Below are 17,924 nucleotides of genomic sequence, written 5' to 3' on the forward strand. Positions count from 1 at the left end.
TTCGACAAGGTCATTAGCTCGCCACGCTTCGGGTTGGCGTCAATAGTGGGGTGGCGTTTACAATGGGGGGGCATGACGGGGCCATATACAATGAGAAATGGCCCATATTGGCCCATTTCCCATTGATTACTATGTTAAGATGGACTTAATCAAGTCCATCTTATATTGTGCCATTATAATGGCACAAGACCGACACGACCGACGCGATTTCAATGTTAAAAATATTTTAACATTGAAGCCTATGGAGAAATCGGGTCCATCGCGTCGGTGCCTTAACATGGCACACGACGCGACCGACGCGATGGACCCGATGGACGCGATTTCTCCATAGGCTTCAATGTTAAAATATTTTTAACATTGAAGCCTATGGAGAATCGGGTCCATCGCGTCGGTCGCGTCGTGTGCCTTATTAAAGGCACACGACCGACGCGATGGACCCGATTTTCCATTTGACGGTAAAATGGACCTGATTTGAAAGAAAATCGGGTCCATCGTGGGCATCGTGTGCCTTAAAGTTAAGGCACACGACCAAGAAGATTGTGGCCGTGCTAGGAAACAAGTACCGAGTTTTCTTTACCTCTCTGCCGGCGTCCGCCAGCGCAGGGGATCTGGCGGTTACCGGGGCGCTGTGAGAGGTGCTCACTAGACTTGCCAGGGATGCCGGGGACAGATTGGTGACTACGTTGGCTGACGGGGACACTACGCTGACTATGCAGGGCTGCCACTGGGACACTACGCTAGGCTGCCGTTGGGCTACACTGCTGCCGTGAAACTACACAAGTACCGGTGTTTATAAATAAACTAACAGCATCTGCTGGAATTGTGCCTTCAAAAAAGTGTCCATTACAGCGCCCTGTTCAGCCTTCTACCATTTTGGCTCCAGTCAAAACAAATTTTCAGGCCCAATCATTTGCATATCTTTATTCTTTTGCAGCTGAGGGCGTCAGACATTGGGAAGGTTAACTAAAGCTGCAGTTATCGCTACGGTGCACTTGTGTACCATAAGGGATCACACTTATAGTAAAAGCAAGGCTGTGTTCAAATCCATGTTAAGGAGGTATGTCTCCGAGTCAGGTTGGTTAGTGCTTGCGTGATCAAAGCAAATGACAAATAGTTGGCTTGAAGGCTCTCAGATGTCCTCTCAGAGTGCCCCACTGTGGTAGTTACCTTAGCAGATCAGTATAACAATGCTTATATAGGTACAGTATGTCTTGTTGAAGGCTATGTTCTGTTGCACCTGTTCCACCTTGGCAGCTAAGGTATTGTAGGGCTGATTTAGAATACAGGCATACCGTGAAGGTGTTTCCCTTTCTGCAGGATTCTTTGTTACTTGGATCTACCCGTCTGGGGCGCTTGGATGTTGTCCATGTTTTACAGATTTATCTAGCCTGTATAGTGTTCATTCTAGCACCCGTTATCTTTCAAAACCCAAGCAGTTCCTCTTCCCTGCCTGCGGTGTCGCTGTCTGCTGTAGTTCTTCTAGTACAGTGTGGTCTGCATATCAGCACTGATATGCAAATCAAACCTGTGCTAGAAACATCACAGCAGACAGTGACACCCCAGGCAGGGAAGAGGAACTGCATGGGTTTTGAAAGATAATGGGTGCTAGAATGAACACTACCTGTACATCCTATGTTATGCATATGGAGGCCTTGTTGGTACTGCCTGATGACTGGACAGCTTTTTTGAGTACCTTTGCGGAATGGACTACCTCTACCATCCGTTAGGCCTATTTGTCCCTGGATGTCCCTGTTCCGGCTTTTCTCAAGGCTCATTTTGCCATCGCACTGTTGGGTTACTTGGGTGGTTTGCAGTGGTACCTGAGTGGAACAGCTGTGCAAAGTCCGATCTGTATGTTTATAGTTTTTTGTTCTATTCTTCCATCATGTGGCTTCACTTAAAGAAGATTGATGTGGAGGTGGTAGGAGTTAGATGGGGAAGGAGTTTAGTTTTATCTATCTTAGTGCCAAACCCCATAGCCCACACTTTAACCCCTCAGAGGCAATGATACCACATTCCCCAGATGGACTCTTCACTCATACTCCAGGAGTTAAAATTGATTGAGTGTGTAAGGACCTCCACAGGATATCATGTCTCTGTATTTCTTGCAGGAGAAAGTCTGAGGCCGGCAATGAACCATATCTGTGCAAATATCATGGGCCACCTCAACCAGAAAGGCTTTTACTCTGTGTTACAGGTAAGCACCAATTTCCTTTTATGCTCTATATTACCAGGTTTCTCTGGCTTCTTTGTGACCTGGATAATTTCCAGTCTGATTGTACTAGACCAGGGGTCCTCAAACTATTTTGCTCTTGGACCCCATCAGACAATAAAAATATTTACGGGACCCCAGCAAGTTGATGCAGAAGGTCGTCACATCACTTGTGTAGTCAGCAGACAGCACATACATGGCAGCATTGTGGAGGCACAGAGTGATGTGAGGAGTCTAATATAACAGACAATTCAACAGATTGTTAAGACTCCTTGAATCACTGACAGATTAGAAAAGTCATCAGTCTGATGGTCACCAACATGGAGTCGCGACCCCACACTGAGAAGGCCGGGACCCACAGTTTGAGAACCGCTGTACTAGATAATCCACTACATACTATCCTGTGGAATTCTTGTCAAAACATGAACAATTCTCCAATGTTTGATTCTTTGGGCGGTATTCAATGCCGCGGCTAGGGTGTTTTGTATGGCGCGGATGGCTTATTTTCAGCAAGGATAAGCAATCCCTGCCATCAAACCCCTGCTGCATTTTGTGGCGAGCCCCTAAATTTTAATGGCCACGCTCGCTGTTTTCAACTCCCTGAAAGGAACCAGCAAGGTGGAAATGGCGAGTGAAGGGGAGAGAGTTGAATACTCCGATGGCGATATATCGGCACTTCTCTCCATCGATAGCTCGCCATCAGGGCATTGAATACCCCTCTTTAACTACATCACTTTCTTGAGTGGAATATTTAGAATAAACTTTACTCCAGGACTGTGCCAAGGCAGAATTCTGATATATCTGCAACGAAAGGGTGGCGATTTAAGCCCTATTTTTAAGCCATCTGCACAGATCGTTTGGAAATAAATCATGGATCGCTCCGTGTGTGTACACCCTATGGTGACCGTGATTCCCAGTCCCGCACATCGCCATCGCCGCAGAGATATACAGTGCATAAACGGTCTATCCTGCTTAGATCAAGTGTTATAAGCAGCTGGCAAAACACTGCTCAGCACAGATCACCCATGTGTATGGGGCTTTAGTTGGGGAAGAGGTCTCTACAATCATCTCTAGGGAAGAGGAAACTGTGACAAGCTTTGTATCAGTTTGGCCAAACACTGCATCTAAAATCAGTTCCTCTTGTGACATTGGCTGAACATACTGACATGCATGGAGTTATGCAATCCCCTTACCTACAAGTGGGGTCAAATATTGAGCCGCACTTAGGACCTTATTCTGATTAATTCTTACACACGCAGCGATGGAGCCTCTGTGCTGAGCTAGGTGCTTAAGCAGACATCGCTCCGCACACATCGTGGCACACCTGTGATGCACCTGCGATGTGTGCTGAGCGAGATGGTTAAGCACACATTACTCAGCACACATTGTGGCGCACCTGCGATGTGTGCTGAGATGGGGTTTGCCTATGCCTATATCACAGGCAAAACCCTGTGATAGACAGTACATATTGTATTAGTAAAAACAAAAAATGAATGACTTCAGTTATTTATAGAAGGGTGTATCATATTACCTGCAGTAATTTACAGGGGCTACCCTATTGTTCCCTAAAAGTCATTGCGAGCTGCGCCTTTATCAGAGATTTTTTTCACCTGCCTTATGCATGTGAAACAAAATTCCAAATAAGTCAGGTTTCCCTGACCCTGTGTTTTCACAAGAAAATATATATATTTTTTTTTTCGGGAAAACATCAGTAAAAAAAAACAACTAAATTTTTTCACTGATAATTGGATACTCCCCAAGTCTGCTAAACTACCACAGCAGCCCAGAAGGATGGAGTTTGTACATGTAATGTGCCAATACCAGGTCTCATGCTCCTCTTTGCAATGATAAAGAATGTATGTTGCCTTTTACAAGCATTTCCCCATATCTAAATCTCTGGACCGTTACACCTAACCCACCTGCAGTGCACATGGTTTCATCCATTTGAGAAAGATTTGGCTTTTTGCAGTCAACTCTGAATCGGGTCTAGTGTTTTAAACATTGAGAACATTAGTTTCTTGCATACTTTAGATCAGGCATGTACAAACTATGGCCCTCTTTACTGTTGTGAGACTATAAGTCCCATCATGCCTTGCCACAGCTTTGCTATTAGGGAATGCTAAAACCATAGCAAGGCATGCTGGGATGTGTAGTTTCACAACAGCTAGAGGGCCACAGTTTGGACATGCCTGATTTAGATGAATGAGTGTATTTTATTAAGATTATTCCTTCTACAGTACAAAAAGCTCTGTTTAGTACTATTTCATGTAGGGTTTGGTATACTTTGGTACTGCGTGGTGTAGATCATTCATAAACTGAGCAAAGCTGTAACCAAACCGTATTAATGTTCTCGAATAATACACCACAAACGAATCTAATATGTTATTCGTAAACGTAATTGTTTCTAAAGTTCCACATATTAAATGAATCAATTCTATTATTATAAGCAATATTATATCTATTATTACTATATTCTATATGTATATTTGATCGACTTCTAGAATGAATACATTTCTTTGCAGATTGTTCTCACCAATGGCTTGTCCCGATCGCGTCCATCTCTTTCCAAAGCCACCTTAACAGCCCTGTTTTCTCTGGCATTACGGTGAAAATTACATCAGTGCTTGCATGTCTGTGACTTTACTGGGGCAAAGTGATATCTGGCATCTTTATCTGTGACATTCGGGATAGTAATTAGAAATTTTAGTGGTGAAGGGTGTAATATTGAATAATTATTTTTTTTATTGCAAATGTATATGTCTGATTAAAACAGGGGAATTAATATAGAAGGCAGTGGTTGGATATCATGGTGTTTCTCATATTTAAATGGTACTTAAATAGTATGTATTTGGCATAGGCTGAAACTACTTAGTTTCTTCACTAGACACATTTTGGTGTGTGGTCCTGCTATGGTTCTGCAACAACAAATCTTGGCATGTTTTGCCTTTGTATTTTGGGGAGCCTAATGCCCCTTTCCCACTGCAGGTCTTAAACGGTAAATTGCAGTTTTTCCCCCCTTTTTAAACGTTTAAGGCTGCAGTGGGAAAGCGCCAGAGTTGGTTTACCGGTTAAAGTTAACCGGTATTTCAACCCGTTTCCAAAGCAGAGTCCTAAATGTTTCAGAGCCATTTTTTATGCAGTGAGAATGGCTCTGAAACGGTATTTAAGATCCCACACTAGTCTTCCCCCTCCCCTGGTACCTGTCCTGGCCCCCCCTCCCCTGGTACCTTGCAGCTGGTACCTTGCATAAGGGCAGCGGGGCAGCATGGAAGGCAGGGTAGGCAGCGGGCATTCCAGGGCTCCTAGTCGGCAGGTCCCAGACTGATGCATGAAAGCATCATTCAGGAGGAGGCTGCAGCTGGTGCACAGACAGCGGGGGCACTGGGGATCCGGGCAGCGCGGTCCGTGCTCAGGAGGAGGAAGGTCCATTAGGAGATTGTCATTTCATCGGTGGGGGTCCCTGCCGCGAATGGGAAATAGCGGAGCCGTTCATTAAATATGCACATATTTAATTAGCCGATCATTCGATATGCGCATATGTAATTTCCGGGCCTGCTATTTCCCATTTGCGGCAGGGACCCCTGCCGATGAAATGACAATCTCCTAATGGACCTTCCTCCACTTCCTCCTCCTGAGCACGGACCTGCCCGGATCCCCAGTGCCTCCTCCTGAATCATGCTCCTGTATCAGTGGGGGACCTGCCGACTAGGAGCCCTGGCATGCACTGCCTACTGCACTGCCCTGCAGCCCGGATGGATTGCTGCCAGGTACCAGGGGAGGCGGGGGGGGGGGGGGGGGAGGGAGGGAGGGAGGGGGGTACCAGGGCAGGGGGGGAAGCGAGGGTACCAGCTGGCAGGTACGGGGGGGGGGGGGGGGGGCAGGACAGGTACCAGGGGACACAAGGGGATTCAACGGTTTCAGTGTGATGTGAATGGTACTTAAACGGTATTTAAAACGGTAATCTACTGCAATGTGAAAGCTAATACCGTTTTTATTAAATACCGGTTCTTTAAACGGCTTGGCAGTGGGAAAGCAGCAAAACATAGTTGTTATTTTTTTTGTATAAGTACACTTGATGTTCTTGAGCTTGTGTGAAAGTATTATGTATCTAACTCCTTATTTTATATTTTGTTGCTTTTACTGAACTGGGTATTAATTCCCTTTAGTACATCGGTTTTTGTTTTTGGTTCCTGGAAATGTTTTATCTACTGATGTTAAATGTTCTTCAGATAATTTTTTACAGTACTTAATATATGATTTTTAACTAATGTATTTAAATTAACTGACTGTATAAAGGTATGGTTTATTAACTTAGTTGCAATGGTATTTTGTTTTCCTCACAGTCCTGTGGTGGCCGCACAGTTTTCTGACAATCTTCTCCGCTCATTCCTGATCAACATAATGTCTGTACCGGCTCTGATTTCTCACCTTTCTATTCTTTCTCCAGATGTAAGTTGATTTTACAAATTACTAAGCAATGTAAGCAGGGGCGCTGGAACGTTTTTAGGTTGGGGGGGGCAAGATATAATCTCATTTTGGCGCCCCCTAAATTGCTTTATGTTACCCCCGGGCACTATACACACTGGCAGCGGCATATACACGTGGGCATTATACACCGGGCAGCGGCATATATGCATGGGCATTATACACAGGGCAGCGGCATATATGCGTGGGCATTATACACAAGGCAGCGGCATATATGCATGGGCATTATACACAGGGCAGCGGCATATATGCGTGGGCATTATACACAAGGCAGCGGCATTTACGCATGGGCATTATACACAGGGCAGCGGCATATATGCGTGGGCATTATACACAAGGCAGCGGCATTTACGCATGGGCATTATACACAGGGCAGCGGCATTTACGCATGGGCATTATACACAGGGCAGCGGCATATACACGTGGGCATTATACACAAGGCAGCGGCATATATGCGTGGGCATTATACACAAGGCAGCCTAGCCTAGCCGCCTCTCAGTGCGTGGCCGGCGGTGCTAATACTCGGGGAGGTCAGCGGGGGTCACAGACCTCTCCGCGCTCCCTCTGTCACCTGGCTGCGGCAGTCCCCGGCGCCGCGTCTCCTCACGCTGCTGGAGGTCGACGGGGGTCACAGACCTCTCCGCGCTCCCTCTGTCACCTGTCTGCGGCAGTCCCCAGCGCCGCGTCTCCTCGCGCTGCTGGAGGTCGGCGGGGGTCACGCTGACGTCCCCGCTCTGCCGCTCAGCCTCCCTCTCTCCGTCCCCGCTCTGCCATTAACCCCTTCTCTCCTGGGGCTTACATAGGCGGACGGGCGGGGGCTGGATCAAGATTAATCAGCCGCCCGCCCGCACAGCTTGTTTAGCGCCTCAGTAATTTTGGGGGGGGGGCAAGCTGCCCCCTCGCCCCCCCCGTTCCGGCGCCACTGAATGTAAGGGATAGTAGAATGTGTTTTTCACATAGAAAGACTGTAGTGCAGCATTTTTCCTACTCCAGCCCTCAGGGACCCCTAACAGTGCATGTTTTCCAGATCTCCCAGTGTTTCCTCTAGCACCCCGCACCTAATCCGTGAGGAGGGCATATTTAAATTTTGAAGGGCACATTTTTATATGTGATGTATTCAAGTACTGTAGGTGCGATAGTTTTTTAGCTGATGACCAATGGTCATTATCAGCCTATGCAATTATAATCACTTTTTTTTGGGCAGTAACACATGGAATCCGGGATAAGTGGCCAAACCCATGTGTTATTGTAGCTCTGTGGGCTGCTTAATGGGGATTATGCTTTGCTCACCCGAGGAATGTGACACAAAATCCCCAGTAAGTGCTGGGTATCGGAGCTCATTGGATAGCCCTCAGCGAATTCATTTGAAATTACTGCAGCTAATTGTATACTGCCCTATCACCCATATGCATGCCTGTGGGGGTTTGGGGGGTGGCAAGCTGTCCTTGGTGGTCTTTCACGGCTGCAAAATTCACAGCCTTGCGAGTCAACCAGAATAAGGGCCTATGTTTCCTCGCTTCGGGCCATTCGTGGTCCACATGGATGGTAAAGCTTGAAAAAGTAAAAAAAAAAATTACTCAGTTCGACCTCTCATTGTGTACGCCATTGCCATATAGTGTTGACCTATTATTCATATTGTGTAATAGATTTAAAAAGATCCACAGGTGGAGCTAATTATTTCTATTGTGATACTGAGATTTGTAAGACATGTACTGTTAGAACTGGACTGGGAAACAATACTAAAGTACATTACTGTACCTGTGCATTAAAGTACTCAGCTTGGAAATTAAGTTGGGTATTCAGTTAGTGCAAATTCACCTAGGCCACTTTCCAGGCAAAATTGCCCATTTTTTTTGTCATTTTTTGCCCCCAAAAAAGTTAACTAGCATGGGCGAAAAATGACTTGAAAACAGGCAAAAATTTCCATGAGTGAATACTCACGGGTCAAATTAGTCCCTGTTTTTCGCCTAACAGAAAAAACAAGACTAATTGAATACTCCCCTTCCGGCTTATTTCAAAAATCAGGACATACCTGCTCAATTTGATCCCTTTTCTAACTTTTTTTGCCACAGATGCAGTCTAATCTTCATTGGCGGAAAATAGTCGAAAATGGACGCATTTCCGACTAAAACAAGTAATTTGCCGATCCATGTGTTTTCCGGCTGTGCCAATTTTTCTGACCGTTGAAAAATCTGCACTTTAATTGAATAGCCCCCATGGTCCGTTTTATACAAAAGTTATATTTCACATATAGATAAATTAATTGCATAATCACTCTTTTTATTTTATTTTAGCGTCTGTCGGTGATGGAATCTAATGGGCTCTTTCATAAATTCATTTTGTTTCTGAGTCGAGAAGAACAGTGCAGAGATGTGTGCATTTGTCTTGAAGGAAGCCACACCCTCTGCTTGCTAGGTATTGTTTCTTGGGCTGTGTCTTTATTATGTAATATCCTGCTGTACGCAACACACACTAACACACCATGGGGATGATGCTGAGATATGCCAGATTGGGTAGTGTTAAATCTGAAAATGCATATTTTTACATGTTCAGAAAACAGGCCACTTGCATATGCTCTTCTGCAGTATTGCTTGCATCTGACTTTGACGAGCCAGGACAGGGGATGGCCATAGTATGTGTGTAATCAACTTAAACGCTTACTGAAACGCACATCTCATTTAGTTTACATTAGATAATGGAAATCCCATGGATAACACCTAGTCGATGCAAGACTTGTTAATGTGTTATCATGAACAGTGTTGATATTTAAAAGGTCAACATTGAACATGTTCATAATGTGGACATTTGATATATCAATCATACTTTACATAATTTTGTCTTTAACATTAGACCTAAGTGAAATGCTGACATTATGAAAATGACGACATTTCCGGTGTCGACATTTAATGTTGACCTCTCACATGTGCCTTATCCAGCCTAATAGTTGATCAGGCACTGGGGAAATAGGTCCCAGTAAGGTTAGTAATGGCAGCGAGAATGCAGCATGTGACCAGATGATACGGTAGAAATAAATATTCAACTGTACCCCCAAGTCTGTGTGTTGTTACCCAGTTTGTTTTATCACTGTCTACTATTGTAAAGCGCAACAGAATCTGCTGCGCTATATAAGCAACGGTAAATAAATAAACTGTACAGCAAGTGTGAGTAGCACAACCATACAATTACTGCACATGACTATTATTGGTTATCAGCAGACTTGATTGTACCTACATAGGGTTATCGTCACTTTTTCTTAGTATTTAACTATAAATCCTGTATCCTATTGGCTCGTCCAAAAAAAAAAAATTCATTTTGGGTGAGTTTTTTTTTTTTAGTTATGAAATGTGGCGCTATTGGGCGATAACACATGGATTCTGTGCTGAGTTCCCAGACCCTTTGGTTATCGTGGGTCTGAAGGGCTGCTAATCGGGGTTATGCTTTGCGTGCCTGAGGCACCTGGAGCATTATACCCAATAACTCTTGGCATCGGGGGATCAGTACTTCGTAACAGGGCTAATAGGATAGCCCCTTAATCTGACGTTTCACACACCAAGAATAACAAGATTCTTCATTGTAAAAATGTCTATAACCAGTAACTGAAATGTATTTAATTGAATCACTTTTGATGCTTTCACTATTTTGCTTTAGGTAACCTTATCCACCTGGGCCATCTGACAGAGAAGGTTCTGGAGGAAGAAACGGGTCACTTTGTCAGTGTACTTACTCAAATGTTATCATACTGCCAAAAATATGTGTCCCAGAAGAAGTCCAATCTTACACACTGGCACTCTGTCTTAGGCTGGTTCTCTCAGACTGTTGATTATGGGTATGTTGTCTCCTTGGGGGCAAGCCCTTAATTGAATCAGCCCTTTAGTGTCTAATTAAACAATCCATCTGTGGGCAGACAGAATCTTCAGATGCAATACATAACATAACTTTGGTAATAATATGTTTTCTTTGGTGGAATTTAAATATATTGTTCTCTCTAGTTCTCCCTCCTCTCCCTCTCTTTCACTCTACCCCTCTTCACTATCACTCTCTTCCTTGCCCCGATTTTTTTTCTATATTCTCATCTCCCCCCTCCTCAGTATTCTTTTATTTCCATCTCTTCGCTTTGTGAATGTATTTTTCTATGCAAACATCGTTTATATTTTATCTCCTGTATGTTTTTCCAGCCTCAATGAGTCAATGCCTTTACTCACCAAGCAGCTGCAGTATCTGTGGGGTATCCATATGATCCGAATCTTATTCCGGGAAGTCCTTAGTAAGAAATTAGCAGAGAATCATGAGGTGTCCGTTTTGACCACATCAAGCTCCCCACAAAACAACCTGCCCATGAAAAGTAAGTTCCTTAATGAAAATGGAGCCGATGCATGATTTTAACGTTTTTTTCATTTCCTTTCAATGTCATTGTATATGGTGGTTTGTAGATTATGTTATCCAATGTTTTTCATTTAATCATGGAGGGCAATTTGACATCTTCTGAGGGTTTTAGTTGGTAAAAAAAAGAAGCAAACTTAAAAGTTTGTTGCAGAATTTCTGTCCAATTCTGTCTTAATTTAACAATGTTTTATTATTGTGATTTATTAATTTGTAACACATTTCAATCAATGCTCTCAAATCTATAAGAGAAAAGAAATTACATTTGGGTTTTTTAAGGGTTGATTACAAAACTTGTTCAATATTTTAGTTTGTTTTTAACCTTTTTAACCTAAGGCTTTTTTTGCAGACCTTTTTAAAAGGGCATTCCAGAAATCTGCCTCTGTCCGCCATATCTTGAAGCCAATTGGAGGTAAAAGGGTAGACTCACAGGAGGTGCAGAAGGTTTGCAATATCTGTGTGCTGTACCAAACAGCACTTACCACTCTCACACAAATTCGGCTTCAAATACTTACTGGTCAGTACCATTTTCTTTTTCTTTTGTAGTTGTTACTATGCTGATAATTATTATTTTTTTTTTTACTAAAAAAAAGCATTCAAATATTTTCCCATACAACAATTGTCATTTATATTTAGGGCTGTAGGTCGTACAGTAAAATTATGAATGGATCTTGTTATAACGCTTGATATATTGAAAGTTTCTATCATGTCCCCCCTTTCCCTTCTCTGCTCCAAACTATACATATTGAGATTTTTAGTCTTTGGAGAAGATGGGAGTTCTATTTCACATGGGATGTTTCTATGGGCAACCAATCAGAATCTACTTCTTAGTTATTTAGCACCTCCTAGAAGGTAATAGATAGTATCTGATTGGTTGCTTATAACAATGTGCCAGAGCAGCAGTGCGGTGTAACCCTGTGTGTGTGCTAGAGCAGTGCAGGATAACCCAATATGTGTGTTTGCTGGAGAACACATACTGGGTTACCCTGTACTGATGATAACCTGAAGATATCAGAGCTGCAACAGGACCTGGTTGCTCTTTCGTGCCAATTACCCCCTAGATGGCACTGACTGTAAACAAGGCTTGCAATTACTATGTGAAATTGTCTCTCTAGAGCACAGGTTCTTACGCTCGCTCCTCAGAACTCCACACAGTTCGTGTTGTCCTGTCTAGGTGCCTGTGGTGCTGTGAGACCCTTGCGGGGGTGCCTTGGGTTGTTGGTACAGGACCCAATCAATTCATTCATGGTCAAACTAATAGGCCAAACCAGTGCTACTGACTGACAGTCATAAGACATGTGGGCAATCAGGAGCATAACTGTATGCAACTATGTCACGGACCCTAAGTATGACAAGTATGCACAATTTACTTAATGTAAGAAAGTTTTTTCCAAAATGTATCAATAAATATTTTATACTAGGGGTGCCATGAAAAAAAGTTGATACTCTCGGGTGCCTAGTTAAAACACATTATTACCCATACATTTACATGACATGTTTCCTAGCTCCAATTTGTCTATAGAAATAACACCCATCCATTCACTTCTCTAGGGATCATTTTCAAATTGTAGCTTTTCATGCTGAGAGCTTTCTGAATAAGTTAATGTTAGATAGGCATTTTGCATCAACCCGTTGAGTACCAACATCTGTGTGAGAGATGCACAAAAATATCCGCTAAAAATACCAACAGCTCTGTGAGAGAGATGCAAAATATCGGCTAAAAATACCAGCATCGCTCACATTTGTTATATAAATTAAAATAAAAAATGTTGTGTAGAAAAATATTATATTTCCTATATATGGTAACCATTACAGGTCATTATGATGAACAAGAATGTTTATTTGGCAATTTTCACATCAATTTTTACAAATTCACTTGGCCCTCAAAGGGTTAAGCAACTAGAAAGATTCTTCCTTCTATCAATATATATCTGGCAACCCTATGTGATTATGCAGTTTTATAGTTTTATGTCATAGGCATCAAACGGTCTCTTTATTTGTCACTAGGGCTCACCTACCTGGATGATCTTCTGCCCAAGCTATGGGCTTTCATCTGTGAATTGGGACCTCAAGGAGGGCTGAAACTCTTTCTAGAGTGCTTGAGCAATGACACGGAGGAGTCCTGCAGACTTCTGGCCATGCTAGTTCTCTTCTGTGACTGCTCCAGGCACTTAATAACGTGAGTCTTTGCAATACCTCTTGCTTGATCTACATATATGTTAAGGAGCCCATACACGGTCCGTTGTGTATGGCTCCGTTCTGTACTATGCGATGCGCGCTCCCGCGCATCACATAGTACGGTACAAAAAGTATGTGCTGCACATACTTTTTGTACTAGCTATACATCGGATCGCAGTGCATGCACACTGCATGCACTAGGGATGCGATCCGATGTGTGCTGTTTAAGCACACAACGGATCCGATTAACGGACCGTGTATGGGGGGCATAATGCCTGCACATACAAACCATTTTAAACCTCTAAAAAAAACTAATTAAAGTAGGAACCATCAAAGAAGCAGAATCCAGCATTTAGGTATAAGTACAGAACAGATGAAAGTATTATTTATAACTTTTTGGCTTCAGTTTCACTACCCAAAGGGCCAACCAGATCTGTTGAATCACAGAGCAAGAATTATAAAAGTTGATTTCCCCATTTAATACTCTTGTTTTTGTGTTACAGCTCATTGAATGGTAAAATCTATCAAATGATGGTGTTTTGTTGTTTCTGACAGGATTCTCGATGATATTGAGGTGTATGAAGAGCAGATATCATTTAAACTGGAGGAACTTGTCACCATCTCATCCTTTCTCAACTGCTTTGTCTTTAAGATGATTTGGGACGGTCTCCTGGGTAAGACTTGCAGTAGAACGTAGAACCTCTGTTTATGTCATATTTTATTGGTAGACTGTTAAGACTCTACATTTAATCCACAGCCTTTGCTCATTAAAGTCCCTATCTTTTAAGCACAACTTCTATTCATTAAGCCAGGTACACACTTGAGCAAAGAGGAGTCGTTCCGACATCTGCATCAGCCCAGATCACCCTTACACACTGGAGTGATGTTAATGAAGGATGGAACAATCACTGTCCCATACTTCATTAACATGCATGGTGTCAGTAGGTTTGATGTGCGCCTCACACACTGAGTGATATGGCAATCTGATCTGACCTGACCAACCTGGCTGGATATCACTCAATGTGTACCCGGCTTAACTCTCAATAAAAATGACTCCTGTTTCCTACACTCTGGCTGATGCAGAGTTGAAAGCAAGTCCGAGTTGCACATATGCATAAATGTCTGTTTTCAGATGCATCTTCTGTAACCAGGGTAGGGCTGGTGCACTGATATTGATGACTGCTATGAAACCTGTGCTATAGATAGAGGAGGTCCAGCTGCAAACATGCTTACAGCTTAGCATGACAGCGAATATACCCATTCAGTGCTGTGTACACAGTGCATGACAAATGACGCCCCACTGTCTTTTGGGATTCTGATGATAGGTCGACACAAAAAAGTTGAATGCACTAGGTCAACATTGACAAAAAGTCGACATGTACTAGGTCAACATTAAGTGTGCCGAGTGCAGTGGTAGTGGAGCGAGTTGCCATCCTGCGAGGGTACGTGGTGCACTAATTGGGGGTCCATGTCCAGGTGTCGAACATGGACACAAAAACCACCAACAATTCATGTTGACCTTTTGCCAATGTGAAACCTACTGCATGTCGACCTTTTGTCAGCGTCGACCTAGTGCATGTCAGCCTTTTGATGTCAACCTATTGACTGTTGATCTAGGCACTGTAGACCTTTCCATCCACACCCCTGTCTTTTATATTGATTGACCTGGAAATGAAAGCAACACTACTATAGGATGTATTGGCGTTACACTGCTGCCAGCAACCTTCTACCTCTGTTATATTTGCGTGTGTTTTGTAGAGAATGCAAAAGGAGAAACCCTTGAGCTTTTCCATTCAGTGCACGGCTGGCTGATGGTCCTGTATGAGCGAGACTGCCGGAGGAGATTTGCCCCAGAAGACCATTGGTTACGAAAGTGAGTGCGTGTAATATAGGATGTGTGGTATGGTTTTACTTCAGTAAAAATACATATAAAATAAAAATAAACTCTTATTCTTAAGCAATGAAAACACTTCTGACATGGAGTGGAAGTGAACATGTGCTACGGCTAACAAAGAGTGTTTACCCCAAAGTCCTTTATCACAGTCTATATCATGGGTCCTCAAACTGCGGCCCTCCAGATGTGGTGACACTACAAATCCCAGCATGCCTTGCTACAGTTTTCCTATAAGAGTGTGTTAAAACTGTGGCAAGGCATGCTGGGAATTGTAGTTTCACCACATCTCGCAGTTTGAGGACCCATGGTACTCTATCATATGTTGGATTTGACTATCCACGTGTGTCTGGCTACTCTGTTTTTCACTTATTGTCAAGAGATATGGGGGCTTATTCTCACTTATTGTCAAGAGATATGGGGGCTTATTCAACCCCATTTGCTGGGATGTGAATCTGCAGCCCGAGCGATTATAATCAGATTGTTGTGCATGTGCACAGATCATAGTGCGCATGCGCGAACCCTCAGTGCGATCCAAGCCAGCAATGGCCTTTTATCACAGGCTGTACGCTGGCTGATTGACAGGAAGCCAGTGTTTGGAGGAGGGACCTATCTGTTTTAGGAGGATCTCTGAAGTCATCGCAGCGCAGAGTGAGTATATGGCTTCTCAGCCACTGCATACGGGGGCGGATCCATTAGTTGGTGAGAGATTGGGAAGGGATTTCCCCAAATTCTCGCGGCTGCAATCGAATTAGCAGCCGTGCACAGGGGTGGGTCACTCTGGCAGGAGGGTGGCTAAGTGAGCGCTGGGCTCTGCAGATTCACATCCTAGTGATCAGGTCTGAATCAGGCCCATGGTGTAGTAGTTTGCTTCTGACTTAATTGCCCTGGTGTAAAGGTCCCCATACACTAGTATGAGGTGTCTCATGGAAGCCTCACATGCAGCACCTCTTCCGTGGCTAGAATGAATGCAGTACACCGTATGCAGTCACTTTACATGTGATGTAACGCATTTGATCACATCAACGGCTGGGATATGACATCCTTGTTGCAGCACTGACAGTCCCCAGATCTGATTCGATGGGCATGGAACCACGTATCAGATCATAATTGAAAGTAAAACACCTACAATTTGACATGTTTTACATGATTTATCCCAAAATCGTGTGAGAAGGGCCCAAATCGCACTAGTGTATGGGGGCCTTTAGGAACATAAATTGTTTTCTTCGCTCAATAGAGACATACAGTATGTTTCTGAATACATTCTTCTGAATGTACTGCTCTGTATAATACAGTACATTGTGTGATCTTCCAGGGATCTGAAACCAGCTTTGCTCTTCCAAGAACTGGACAAGGAGAGAAAGAGAGCCCAATTCTTGCTTCAGTACATCCCTCATGTCATCCCTCACAAGAATGTAAGTGGCATTGGACGTATCTGTAATCCATAACAAATTAGCCATAATTCCAGCTGTCCATTACGTTCATGCAAAACGTTAAAGCCTGCCATGTCCAGAAAGTCAGATGCAAACATTTATCTTTGTTCCTGATCAGTTTAAAAAAATATATATATATTGGCATTTTTAAAAGCTCATAGAACTTCTGTCATGGACTGTGATTTTATGCTCTTCTTTTGTAATTTAAAAAGTCACAATTAATTGCTTTATTTCATCTGCACGTTTCACCTGCCAGTGCAAGCCATAATTAGCTTATACTTCTGTCCTGCAGAGAGTCCTTTTGTTCCGGAATATAGTTACTAAGGAGAAGGAGAAGCTGGGCTTAGTGGAGACAAACATTGCTTCCCCACATGTCACACACATCACTATACGGCGTTCACGAATGCTGGAGGTATGTAAATGATTACGGAACAGCAGGCTGTTTGTTCTTACTGTGACATTTTGTATGATGGAAAGAACACTCACAAAATAAATCTATTATTACCAGTATTTTCACATGTTAAAAACATATGCAGCATAACCATTTTAGGTGATGTCGGCCAAGCATTTTAGAATTGTCTTCTGTGATTTTAGAAATGAGAATGCTTTATCTCTGCATTAAATGGCATAATGCACTCTGGGTTCTTACTAATGGATAGTGTTTGGTGACTATAATATGGTTTGCTGCTAATGTGGGTAAAGGGATCCTCCTAAACCCTTTCAAAATTGTAGCATGTAATAGAAATCCCAGAGAATCCCCCGTTGTCATACAGTAATCCAAATTCAGTAATGTGTCCAAGATAATTATAGTCAAATATAAGCATTAATACTCACACACATAGGTTCAGTGTAACCTGTGTCTTTTTGGCTGCTGCAGCCCCATATTTTACGTTTTTTGGAGATTGTGTTTTGCTTTCCTAAGGCAGGCGGAACAAAACCCCCTATAAGCCACGACACAGCTGGCTTTTCAGGGCTGATTAGATAGCCCGCGGTGCACCTGTTACCCACAAGTTAGGTACTTGTTTAGTTTCACGGCGGCCGATCCGATGCGATTTTTTACCTGTTCATAACCCCACTATCCACTACGCATGGAGTTGATTTTATATAGTGTGGCGAGCGCAGCGAGCCACCGAGCCCGAAGTGTGGCGAGGGGACGCGAATTACTGCGCTCGCCACACTATATAAAATCAACTCCATGTGTAGTGGATAGTGGGGTTATGAACAGGTAAAAAATCGTATCAGTATATATCGGCCGATATATCGGCCGCCGTGAAACTAAACAAGTACAGAGAGTTATTAGTGTAATCTCTTCTCCACTTTGGATGTGTCTCCATCCCATAATCTG

At 43.2% G+C, this 17,924-nt stretch overlaps 1 protein-coding gene across 4 annotated transcripts in view; it reads left to right on the forward strand.

Moving 5' to 3' along the window:
- UBE3B (ubiquitin protein ligase E3B) overlaps positions 1–17,924 on the forward strand; it is a 45,605-nt gene that overhangs the window by 9,740 nt on the left and 17,941 nt on the right. For all 4 annotated transcript variants that reach the window (XM_083146148.1, XM_083146132.1, XM_083146141.1 and 1 more), the window contains exons 8-19: positions 2,112–2,197; positions 4,735–4,817; positions 6,556–6,661; positions 8,992–9,112; positions 10,346–10,523; positions 10,873–11,039; positions 11,427–11,594; positions 13,085–13,256; positions 13,811–13,929; positions 15,014–15,128; positions 16,462–16,561; positions 16,872–16,991. In XM_083146148.1, the coding sequence (XP_083002274.1) occupies positions 2,112–2,197; positions 4,735–4,817; positions 6,556–6,661; positions 8,992–9,112; positions 10,346–10,523; positions 10,873–11,039; positions 11,427–11,594; positions 13,085–13,256; positions 13,811–13,929; positions 15,014–15,128; positions 16,462–16,561; positions 16,872–16,991 (1,535 nt within the window). The remainder of the gene's footprint in view (positions 1–2,111; positions 2,198–4,734; positions 4,818–6,555; positions 6,662–8,991; positions 9,113–10,345; positions 10,524–10,872; positions 11,040–11,426; positions 11,595–13,084; positions 13,257–13,810; positions 13,930–15,013; positions 15,129–16,461; positions 16,562–16,871; positions 16,992–17,924) is intronic.

Source organism: Crinia signifera, chromosome 1 (genome assembly GCF_055691185.1).
Source record: "Crinia signifera chromosome 1, ASM5569118v1, whole genome shotgun sequence".
Taxonomy (NCBI): Eukaryota; Metazoa; Chordata; class Amphibia; order Anura; family Myobatrachidae; genus Crinia; species Crinia signifera.